At 46.1% G+C, this 12517-nt stretch overlaps 1 protein-coding gene across 1 annotated transcript in view; it reads left to right on the top strand.

The window, feature by feature from the left end:
* Positions 1-12517, top strand: part of CACNA2D3 (calcium voltage-gated channel auxiliary subunit alpha2delta 3) — an 827325-nt gene that overhangs the window by 750787 nt on the left and 64021 nt on the right. Inside the window, exons 32-34 of the mRNA XM_054729840.1 lie at positions 6175-6250; positions 9439-9491; positions 11005-11060. Coding sequence (XP_054585815.1) covers positions 6175-6250; positions 9439-9491; positions 11005-11060 — 185 coding nt within the window. The remainder of the gene's footprint in view (positions 1-6174; positions 6251-9438; positions 9492-11004; positions 11061-12517) is intronic.

The raw sequence follows: 12517 nt of genomic DNA on the forward strand, positions 1-12517 counted from the left end.
GAAGGACTCCAGTCAAATCAGAGTAGAATCTACCCTAAGAGCCTCCTTTTAATGTAATCACATCTCTTAACCCTTTGCACTCGCTTGCTTTTTTCTCAATTCCTTTATTCTAATGCTAACCGTGTCGAGTCACACTCGACATCCGAGTGCAAAAGGTTAAGACCTCGTCTCCAAATGCAGCCTCATTCTCAGGTAGTGGGGGTTAGAACTTCAACTTATACTTTCTGAGGGGCACAGTTCAGCTCATAACACACCCCTAACTATGTCCAGACTGGTATCCGGCCCTGGGAGGAGTTGCCGGTTTGTATGAGTTCCAGTTCCTGCCTGTAAGAGGAGGAAAAACAAACCCAGGAGAAATAATTAGCAAGTGGGTGCATCCCATTCTAAAAGTTACAGCTGTCAACCCTGGCTGTCTATCGGAACTCTTTGGGAAGTTTAAAAAACAAACAAACAAACAAACAAACAAAAAATTGATACCAGGTCCCTAACCTTGACCAATGAAATCTTGGGGGAAGGGTGATGCCTGGGCATCAGCATGTATATACTTTTTTAAAAAAAATAATACCTTTCCAGGTGATTCTAAAGGGCAGGCAGGGTTGAGAGTTGCTATTGTAAGCAAATGGCAACCAGTAGGTTTACAAGTGGCCTTGGAAATGGCGACTAAGTGTACATCCCATTTTCTAGATACTTCGGCTGAGACCTGTTCACATGAGATTTTTAGGTTATCCTGTGAGGATCCTTGCTTGAGAAGCAGTTTAAATGCACAGCTTTAAAGAACAAGAGACCTACAGCGAAATCCCAGCCGCCCCACTTAGCAGTGCTGTAATAACCTTGGAGCAGTGACCTCACCTCCTGAGCCTCGCGTCCTCGCCTATGAAACATAACCATGCCCCTGACATCAGAGCGAATGCAGAAAGTAATTGCTCATATCTTAGTGTTGCTGCTTTTATTACCTGAGTGAGTCGCTGACGTGATCAGTATCTGCAACTATTTTTTTTTTTAATATTATCAGCACCTGCCGATGAAAAACACGTGGTGCTGATAGACCCTCTGCTTAATCTGTAGAACGAGTGAGGCTTTTCTCAGGGCCCCCCTCTCAGGGGTTCTGCGCTGGACCCTGAGTGACCCCAGCACCCTGTGCGTGGGCACCTGGCCATGCAGCCACGTGACGCTAATTCGCTGCTAATGACAGGTGCTCACACCAGATTTGTTTTAGTGATTTCCAGTCTCAGCGTTCACGGCAGCGGGGCCGGCTGTGCACACTCAGCACCTCCGCTGTCGGCCGTGCTCTGCTAGTCCTCAAGGACAGGGCGAGCTCTGAGGACGGGGTGACCGCTGCCAGAAGGGGAGCAGGCAGAGCACCTGTTTGGCCCTCGAATCACAAGACTGGGCTTCCCACTCCCCTGGCTTTCAGAGAGGTCAAGAGCAAGAAGGCTTCCGTGGCCCCAGCCCCTTGGTTAACAGCGCCCTGTTCCTGCTCCATGCCCACCACTGGTAAGTCGAAAGCAGCCCCAGAGAACACATTTCACAGCTCGACAAAGAATACGTAGTTTCACGTGCTACCCTAGTGAGTCACTTTGCTTCTCATAACTTTAGATTCCGAATGGCTTAAGTTCGCCCCACGGCGGGTCTCGATGTCAAATGCCTCCCTGTCCTGCTTTTAGGGCTGTATTTGCAAACATTAAGTTAATTCCAGATTGGTGTTTTAGGTAACCAGTTAGCCAAAGTGAGCTAACTCCCTGAGTCATTGCAGGTCAAGTACCTGGCCTCCTGGGCACATAGTAGGTGTTTCATAAATGCCAGTTCCCACAGTTACCATCAAGCCTACAGTAGCTGAGCTCATGCCTTTGGAACTCAACCTTCTAATTCTTAGAAGAAATATTTTTCTTGGTCGTGGTGTTTGTCTAGTTGGAAAAGAGCAGAATCAGCAGAGGAGTTTAAAACAAGTCCTAAGGCCGTGGCCCGTCATCTGAGGCTCACCTGCTGCCGGAGCACTGGGTGCCCAGGCTGTTTGCCTGGCTGTGAGTTTCTCCTTCACAGACCATATCTGCCTCCCGTCAAAGTTTCAAAGCAACCCGGCTGGGGAGCCCAGCGATGCTGGTGATAAGGTCTGGGGCTGCAGGCCGAGGTTGCAGGGGCTGCCGGTGAGGTCATGGGGATGCAGGCATGTTATCTGTCTGAGGATAAACTCCCCCTGCTGAGGGCAGCAAAGCAGCACCAAGCTTGGGCTGGGCCCAATGCTCCAGGCTTATTTTAGAGCCAAATGAAAGCAGGCAATTATCATGTTCTTTAACTATAATCAGCCGAACAGGATACAGGTAGCCACAAAATGGAGTTATTTAAAACAGTAACAAAATCACTTCAAAAAGGGTAATAATCTGGAAGTCTCTCTTTCTGTAACATCTAGTTAAAGCTGGCTAAGTGTGGAGAAGGCAGGGGAGGCTGGTTTTGTGACCTCCTCGATGGCCACGGGGGTCTGGGATCCGGAGAGCTGCCTGGAGAAATGAAAGGTGGGAACCCTGGCCGGGAGGCTGCCCCAGAGCAATTGCGTTTGGCCCGACATGTAAACTACAGCCTTTGAAAGTGATCCCTGGAGAACCCTGAGCTTCCTGCCATCTGGCTGTCAGGGCGGTTGCCATGGCAAAGGCTCTCACCGGCAGGCCAGCTGGTCCGCCCTGGCCCAGTGACCCCACCACAGCCCCTCAGCTGGGGTTTGAAAGTTGACTCTGGACATTGGTAAGGAGACCTTATCTTGGGCAGCACTTCCTGTGACATTCCAAAGAGACTCTGGGATGGGGCACAGAATTCCAAGCATTTCCTGGAACCTGTCAGAGCCTGCTGCTGAGCAGAGCGAGGTGGGTACAGCTTGGCCCCCATCTGATTCTGGCCCTGCCACAGGTGAGGTATGTGAACCCCGGCACGTGGCTAGGCTGGCTGAGGTTTGGCTTGCATCTCTGAGAAATGGGCTGGTTAGGAATCTGTCTTGCAGGGTTTAGAAGAGTACCTCGCTCGTGGTTGTTCAAAAGAGGCTCAAAAGATACTGGCTGTTGTTCTCCTAGCTCTCAGCTAAGAAGCCCAGGAGCAGAAGTTCCTGTGTCACCTCTTAATGACTCCACACAGCTTCTTGGGGTGCCTGGCACTGCAGTGACTTGTGAATTTTACACCCTGTCATGTGTGCCAATGAGCTAAGAAAATGAGGAGGCCTGTCCATCCTCCCACCAGCTGGAAAAAGCCTGAGTCAATTCCCATCGCAGTAAACACCAGCCCCCGTAATTAATAATGGCAGTGAACACCACACACGTACATGACAGCAGCCCTGCCCTCTGCCGGGCGATTCCTCTGCATCGTGGCCTGTGCTAATTGCAGCGCGTGTAACCTCAGTGAATCATCGCCACCACCCTGAAAGGCAGCCGTGATTCTCAGCCTTTACAGATGAGGAAACTGAGGCACCAAAAAGGTATAAAAACCACACACACACACACACAAAACATTGGCATTTTAACAATTAGGCCACACTGCTGTCACTCGGGACTTTGGGAATCAGAAGTTGTTTGCTCCATCTAAAAGGAGTTTTAAGAGCCCAAATGCTAACAAAGAAAAAAAAAAAATAGGCCTTCTGTCATAAGGATCATCACAGGCCCAGGTCACCACATTTCAGTACACTTCCTCGTGCCTGAGCATTTGAATCCCTGGAATATCTCCGTGATTCATTTCATAAGAGAAAATGAAGCCCCAGAAGAGGGTAAGCAACCTGCTCAAGATCCCATCCTGGATAAATGGCAGAAGCAACCTCTAAAACCAAGGCCCAGGCCCTCGTACGTTCCACTCAACCTCTGCTGCCCTCTCACCCCAGCTCCGGCCAAAGTCTCCACCGTACAGACAGAGTTGGGCCAAGGAGAAGGATGAAGCCAATGGTAATTCTTGGGAAATCCTGTAGAAATCCCATGGGCGAGTCTGCTGACTGTGGCACGGTGGGCCAGGCAGGGACCAATTAGAGTAGCCCACTGTGGTCCGCAGTCGATTCTGTGGCTGGGTTACCCTCAGGGCTGCTGGTGATGGCTGTGAGAAGTTTGTCTGGGGACTTCCCCAAGCCAGAGACTAGGCTGGTGGCTCGCTGCCAGCACAGCACTGAGGATGCTCCGCATAAAGCATTGCATTATTTTGGAAGGGGATTCCTGGGGGGTGAATTCCTTGCAGTCATGTAGAAGTTCCCGTAGCATTGCGGTGCTAACGTGTCATCAGGCAGCTGCTGTGTAACCCACGCTGGACTTTAAGTGTCGCTCCTGAGAGGTGCCCAGCATGGGGGAGGGGACCTGCGGGGAGGATGGGCTGCATGTCTCCTTGGGGAGAGGGTAATTTGCTCCATCTAATAGCAGTTAACCTGCTACTAGAAACTGTCATTATCCTGTACTTTGTAGAATTGTTGGTGGGAAATTAAAATACCTGAGACAATTATAAAGTAGAACTTCTGAGTATAGGTCATAATTGGGACAAAAGCTATACCTTTATCATCAATGGAGGGAAAAAAATGTCCATTTTCTTATGTCATAAACAGCACTGATTTCAAAAGTAAGAATATCCTCACTGTTATGGTGGTGGTAGGGGGTGGGAATTACAACCCATGAGCCAGATGGTTTCCAACACATTGTCAAAGTGCTGGGCTGGTGTTGGTCCAGGCATGGCTCCTAGTGATTGAGAGCGACAGAGGATCCCAATGTTCCTTAATCCAAGCTGGCCCTTCCCAGCTCCACTCCACCTTGGAGACATGGCCAAAGGGGATTCCATCCAGGGCTCTGAATGCAGTTCAGAGCAGCCTATTTCCTGGGGGGTATCCTGGTTTACACACAGCATCCTTGACAAACCAGAATGACTATCCCATCAATATGGGGGGTTCTCCTATCCCCTCACCACCCCAATACCTTTATTCCCTGTGTTCTTCAATTTCCAAGTGTCACAGACCAAAATGAGTTTGTCCACCCAGCACTAGGAGGGGCAAACACTAAACACTGAGAATTGCAGTGGAGAAAGATGGGTAGTTTTATTATGAATGGTACCACCCAGGAAAACAGAAGCACAAACTCCAGGGTTCAGAGTGGGTTTTTAAGGGTATGAGGGCAAGTTTCCATTGGAGGACCTTGGAGCTTGGCCACTTCTAGTGAGGGGCATCAGTAGGGGACGTTCCTAGACAACGGACCCTCTGCTTCTGAAAGAGTTCTGGTGTGCAAGTTGCGGTTATGTCCTGGCCCTTTGGTTTCTTGGGAGATGGGGGCTGGGGTAGAAGGGGTGCGGCTTTGGTTCCAGTACAGCTGGAGGCCAACGTTCTCTCCTCTGTGCTTGCTTCGGCTGCACGATGTGTCTGTTGTCTCTGAAAAGCAACTCAGCATCTCAGAAAAGGAGCATCTTGAGCTGGTTCTGTGGTTATACAAGAGCAACATGCCTATGTCTCCAGTCCTGGAAGTTGCCACGTTTCTGGTGTGAGGGCTGAAAAAATATAACGTTCCTCCACCTGCTAAGTTCTTCTAGCTGGGCTAATAATCCAGTGAACAGAAGCAGATTTACAGGAGAAATGTCCAAAGTTTATGCTACGCATGTACATTCAGGGGTCTATAAGAATGTGACCTGAAACGCATTGGACAGTTGAGGTTTATGTGCCATGCTCGACAGTGAAGAAGGGGACAGGAGTCTGTGAATTCCAAGGGGAGGTGGGTAATGGACAGGAAGAGGGGAAAGGGAGGACACAGGGCAAACAAATTCCTGCTAGGCAACCCAGAAACAAGGGGACAGAGCTCTCCCCTGCAGAACGGCTGTTGCCCGGATCCGTCCCGTCTTTGTTACTCAATGCACACAGGCTAAGGCGAGAATGCTGATGCCCTTCCTGAAGCTGGCCTTTCCATCTGAATTCCCTTGGGCAGGAAAAAGCAGGGTCAAAGGTTCTTTCTGAGTCTTTTGTTCCTTAAGAAACAGCTTAAAATCAATATCCCCAAAAGCACATGGCGGGGTGGCAAAACTCGGGTCCCTTTTGCTGGCCTGTCGTCCTTGCTAGGCCTGCACTGATGGGCGTTCATCACTGCTACCCTGACATAGTGTGAGTGACAGTTCACCTTGCCGAGCACAGCATCACGTGGTTCCTGTGTTTTCCCACTTCCTGAAGCTCCTTTCCATTCTCTCCTGCAGAATTACCCTCTATGACTACCAGGCCATGTGCAGGGCCAACAAGGAGAGCAGCGACGCCGCCCGGGGCCTCCTGGATGTAAGTACAGCCAGTCACCCAGCAAGCAGCTGCACCCGGCTGCCTCCCTCCGAGCAGACCTTTTCCGTTGGGGTAATCAAACTATCTTTTCCAAACCAGCAATGTTTGAAAGTATTTGCTGGTTTTCCTGGTTGAGCAAAGTCACTTCTGTTTAAAGCCAAATTCAGTGATTATACGAATGACAAACACATCTAAAGTCTTTGATGGATGACTGCAGCAGCCCCCTTTTGATGGGTAGGAAAGGGGAGAAGTTTTGAGGATTTTCTTATTATGATATAAAAGAGAATTTGGTTTGGTTCAACAGAAATCTTCCTTTTGGTTTGTAATAGAGCTGTTAGCCTACGAACAAATTCACTTTTTTGTCCCTTTTAAGTCCTCACCAGAAGACATTTTTTCCATTGATTTTTAGAGAGAGTAGAAGGGAGGGAGAGAGAGAAAAAAAAAACATCGATGTGGGAGAGACACTTGGATCAGTTGCCTCCCACAGGCACCCCAACTGTGGGGAGTGGGGGTGGGTGGGGATCGAACCCAGGTAAGTGCCCTTGACTGGGAATGGAACTGTAGACTGATACTCTGACCACTGAGCTACTGTAGCCAGGGCCAAATTCACATTTTGAAAATAGATCCTCACCCCTAATCATGCTGCCACTGACCTTTACTATCACTTCCCTGGTGCTGTTTCCATGGCTGATGTTGAGGATCAATCACCATAGCTATTGTAGCATTAGAAAATGGCTTTCTGACTGCCAGAGATTAACTGCTATAATTTACTCCCAGTTGTTGCTTTTTTCATTTTTTTTAAAATCCTCACCAGAGAATATGTTTTTATTGACTTTAGAGACAGAGGAAGGGGGGGGGGGGTGGGGGAGAGAGAGAGAGAGAGAGAGAGAGAGAGAGAGAGAGAGAGGAGAAACATCAATGTGAGAGAGGAACATCGATCAGTTGCTTCCCATATACAATCCCACCAGAGATCAAACTCTAAACCCAGGCATATGTTCTGACCAGGAATCGAACCTGTGACCTTTTGGTGCATAGGACGACACTCTAACCAACCGAGCCACCCAGGCCAGGGCTACTCCCAGTTTTAAAATATAATTTATAATGTGCAAGCAAAGTAAGTTTGGCCACCAATAACTTGAAAACACACATACAAAAAAACCCCAACACCCAGATATAGATACTTCAATATAGTCTAGCATATGTATATAAACATAACCCTTGTATGTTATTATTTTGTAAATTCCAAAAATTAACCTAAAATTTTGTTTGAAGCACAAAATTTAAGAGTCATTTTGGTTTTAAAATATAAATACACGCCTTCTCATTTGCAGATGTACAATCTTGCCAGGGGATTATTTAAAAACTAAATATTTAACATGGTTCTCAAACACTGAGGGCACAGGAAATGATTCGAAGCTAGAAAATTTTCAAGAGGCCACTAGGAACTAAGATTTGGACATTTTGAAAACACTGCTTTTCAGTGAGAATCAACCTTTCTTTCCAAACTCAACTTCCCTAACCTTAGCATGACTGTTTCCAGACTTAGAAAGTTCCCAAGATATGTTTTCATCATTAGGCTTAAAAGCTCAATGGCTTTACCCTTCTGAATGATAATGTGCATTTTAATGTTTTAATCTCGTATTTACATAATCCATCCCTCTCCCCCTACATTGAACCAGTGTCTGGCAGGAAATGCTTGAGTGTTCCTCCCCCTGGCCTCAGGGTGAGCTGCCCCCGTGCCTGCCCCTTCCCTCCTCCAAAGCCTCCTTAATCCTTTTCTTCCTTCTCTCCTCCTGGACCACACTACCAAGGACCACTGAAAGGTCACTATCCATCCCAGCATGTACAAAGACAGAACTGTCCCATGGTCAGGTAACCTGGGTCTTTTGAAAGAAAGATGATTATTTTTCCAAGCCCGAAGAATTGTAAGGGCAAAACCACAGGACTGCAGGGTTGCATTTGGTTTTAGGAAATAGTTAATAGTTCTTATCCTTATCTGACCCTTATCCTGAGGGCCCTGCGATTCAGGAAATGACGGTGAGACACTGTCAAATCAGAGCCAGAGATGCTGTCTGAAATCTGAGTGGGCTGGGAGCGACCCCAGTAGGTTTTCCTTGTTCTGTTTATTTCCTGGTTGGTTTGAAATAGGGAAGTTTCGAGACTGGTTCGGGGGTATATAAATTGGTTCTTGTTTTATGTAAAACCAGATAATCACCCCATGCCTAGTTCTAGTCTTTATCATCAAAATGCTCAGAAGGTAGGATTAAACAGACCTCACTTAGGCAAGCGGGATTTGGAATTTCAATTCGCTGATATCTAAATGCAACCACAAAGGATTCTGAGATTTTTCCGGACCTGCCATCTGGAGCCCAGGCTTTGCCAGTGTCTTTGCCTGTCTTTCAAATCTGCCCACCACTCACATATCTGACATACCTGGGTACAAAGAACTGACTGACGGGGAGACGTGGTACTTTCCAGAATCCAGGAAATTGAATTATCCACATAGGAAATTTCACAGAGTAAACAACCCAACTGCTTTTTTTAATTAAAATATTCTGAAATAAAGATTAGGCTGTCAATGCCTTCTTTTATAGAGTGAAGGGGATTTTCTGCAAGGATAAAATCACATGTTTATATGGTTATCTTTTTTTTTTCAAGTCCAAATATGTAAGTGTGAGAAAAGGCAGCTTAAATCCTACATAATTCATGGGCAGCATTAAAGTCAAGTATATGCAATTTTTTCTTGTTTCCATGAATGACATACAGTGACGGCGAGCGGGGAATCACCTTTCCAAGAAGCAGCCGCGTAAATTTGAAATTAGTCCTGTGATTCCAGCGCCTCAGCATTAGGCTGTGCAATATTAGTCCCTAGAGAGTAAAGGTTTAAGCATCCTTTGCTGAACTTCCTTCTTCCTCCCAGAGATAACCCCTGTATTAGATCACGTTTATTTTACTTGTAAATCACCTCTCACTACAGGGGAGTTCAAAGTTTTAAAATGTTAGTTTTGGGATACTATTTTCTTTTCTTTTTTTAGCTAGAGCACCACTGGTTCTTCACCTGATATCAGTATCAATCTCCCTCAAAGAATAGTATTGTCTTGATGTAAAGCCTTAGGCTAAACTACAAATTTTATGTGTGATACACTTTTTTTTTTTTTTTTTGGAATGACCTGAATTCTTCTCTTTAGCCTTATAATGCTTTCCTTGCTGCAGTGAAATGGATAATGACAGAACTTGTCTTGTAAGTACAATTGCTACATTTAAAAGAATATGACTGCTTTTCTGTGTATTATTAAGTGAATTGGGAGACTCTGCTTCATGCTTTCAATAACCATTAGATTCATAATACTTTGAGATAATCTCATTGAAAACCTCGAAGTACCGAAAGCTGAGACCAAAAATTATCTTTTATTAAGTTATTCACAGTCACTGCTTATGCCCTTGTATCATTGTTTAGCAGACGAACAGCTTGCAATGCACAAACCAAATTTATTTATTGTGGTCACTGTTAAATTTAACATAGATGTCTGGCTGCTGTTAATGCAGCCTGGGTGGGCTGTGGTCTGAAGAACAAATTGCCAGGGCTGTCCACTGTGCTACTCGGATGTCTTGCCATGGATAGCCATGGATAGGGGTGGGGCCAGTGCAGTCAGGGGCCACAGGCTGGGGGCTTTTCTCAGGTGTGATTTAATTGTTGACCCTGTCAAATTGCCGTCCTGTTTGGAGGATGCTTCCGTGACCCAGGTCAGAGTGAAATGGCACAGGGGCGAAAGGCTTGACTTCCAGATGAGATGATGGATACATTACAGAAACACTGCATCTCACAGGAAGAGGAATTCCATGGATGGCATGGAGACCAGATCCGCAAAGCTGCACCAAACTCTCTCATTCTTATTTTCCTCATTAAGGTTCCAGTTCTGTGGGTTTAGGCAGACTTCTTGCCATTTGGTGAACAGACATTCTCTTCTCTATTGCTTTCATGTAACCTACATTAATTTAACAATTTATAAATTCAAGTGGGGAGTAAGCTCTGCATGTACATAGGAGACAGAAAATGCCATAACAGATAACTGTGGGATTTTTATTGAGAGTAAGTTGCTGGAGAGACTAGCTATGTGCCTGAAAAAGAAATGGTCTGTGTCCATTCATTTCAGAGGAGGATTTATATTACTTTTGCATACTTTATGAGCATTTGAGAAATTTCAATTTTTTAAAATTTGCATTGTGGTCTAATTTCATAAAGAGAAATTTGTCCCATCTGTCCACACACACACACACACCCGCGCACACACACACACACACACACAAACACACAAACACACGTAGCTGAACAAGCTTGCATTGCAGTATACATTTTGAAAGCTTCCTTTATTGCTGCAGATCATAGTCTGTTAGAGGATATTTTATTTGTATTTCTGAACCTGGGCAGGGGAAGCCCTTTAGAAGTTGACTTTTTACTATGGACTCAGACTACAACCAGAAACTATTTTGCCTAGAAAGCAGAATATTTCTCAGCAGAGTCCTCGAGGCTAGGAAAACCTGATCCCAGGGTCTGGTGAGCCTTGGTGATAAAATAGCCTTTCACATATGAGGTAAAGCCGGTGACAGTGGGGCGGTCACTGAACCAGCCATGTCGCTATCTCCAGATTGCGACGCCTTCTTTCCAAGCAGGTGAGCAGTGCTGGGAAACACACGTCACTCTCCATTCAGGGTGTGGATGGCCAAGTAACATTGTGCTTCTCTGTCCCTTTTAGGTTCCTGGTGGAGTTTAACCTCTGCAGCTGGTGGCACTCGGATCTGACAGCTAAAGGTAAGCAGCCACTGGCGTCTGCTTCCCAGCTCAGAGTGACGAACCCTGGGTTCACTGGCTGCTTCTCATTAGGGATGCGCTCGCATGAAACTGCTCAGGACAAAGTGACGAGTTTTCGGCTCTGGCAGCAAAGGCACCCTTTGTGCTAAGTGCAACGCCATCCAGTCTGACAAAAACTCCGCAGCCCTCATTCAGCCCATGTTGAAGATGCACTTTGACCTGTGTTCTTTACTAAGGCTTAGAGGCCATACATTGCACAGGTGACATCATCAAGAAGCTGCTGGGCAGTGCTGAAATCTGAGGGAGACAGACACAGTGCCTTCTCAGGCTGAATGGAGAGATAACTGCTCTGTTTTGTTTTAATTACCTTCATAAAATATAAATCTAATCATATTACTTTCCCTGCCCCCAAACCTTTAATGATTTGAGTGGTAATTAGTAGAAGCTCTTACAGGCATGAGTTGTGGAGTTAGGTCAGTATGCACTTGAGTCCTGGCTCCAAGGTTGGCATTTGACAAGCTGGCTGATCTGGGTAAGGCTCAGTTTCCTCACAGTAAGAAAAATAGTTGGTGCTCAATCTTTGCTTACTACATACCCTATTTTTTTTTTTTTTTTGGCCAGGTATGACCATTAGAGTCACTGTCATCATAGCTTTGTAAATTACACTTAGGCCCATTTTTCCTAAATTCAGAAACTCACTAAGTTCTTGTTAGAGTATGAGATACAGCAACATATGCAGAGTTTGATGCATGGATATACCAGCATGAATAACAGTGAATGTGACCCAAGAGTGTTCAGATCGGCTCTGTCCTGGGAAGCTGACAGTCCGTGGACCAGGCCCAGATGCTCTGCCTTCATCCGCACACACTGTCTGATGACACTTTGGGCGTGGGCTTGGTCTTTGCCCCTTCCTGCTGGGTTGGTACCATCTTCAAAAGACAGCGAGTGCCCGTAGTCCCACTTCTACAGACATAGCCTTAAGGAAATAAACCGAGATGGGAACAAAGGATTCTATGTAGGATGATCAGCAGCAGGGAATTTGGACTGCAAATACCAGCAACTCTTTAAATGATGAACAATAGGGACATTTTTTGTTGTTGTTAATCCTCACCTGAGGCTATTTTTCCATTGATTTTTAGAGAGAATGAAAGGGATTGAGAGAGACAAATTGATTGGTTGCCTCCCCCGCAGGCCCTGACCAAGGCCAGGGACTGAGCCTGAAACCAAGGTATGTGCCTTTGACTGGAATCGTACCCAGGACTCTTCAATCCTAGGGTGGACACTCTGTCCACTGAGCCAAACTGGCTAGGGCTATGGGACATTTTAAGCTAAATTACAACTCGTTCACAGGAAGGTATAAAAAACTTTTTAAAAGATCCTGCTCCTGCAAATGTTTACCAGGTTTGAAAATACTCATGAAATTAATTAATACAACAAGAAAAATAATATACAAAAAC

The sequence above is a fragment of the Eptesicus fuscus genome, chromosome 18, assembly GCF_027574615.1.
Source record: "Eptesicus fuscus isolate TK198812 chromosome 18, DD_ASM_mEF_20220401, whole genome shotgun sequence".
Lineage (NCBI taxonomy): Eukaryota > Metazoa > Chordata > Mammalia > Chiroptera > Vespertilionidae > Eptesicus > Eptesicus fuscus.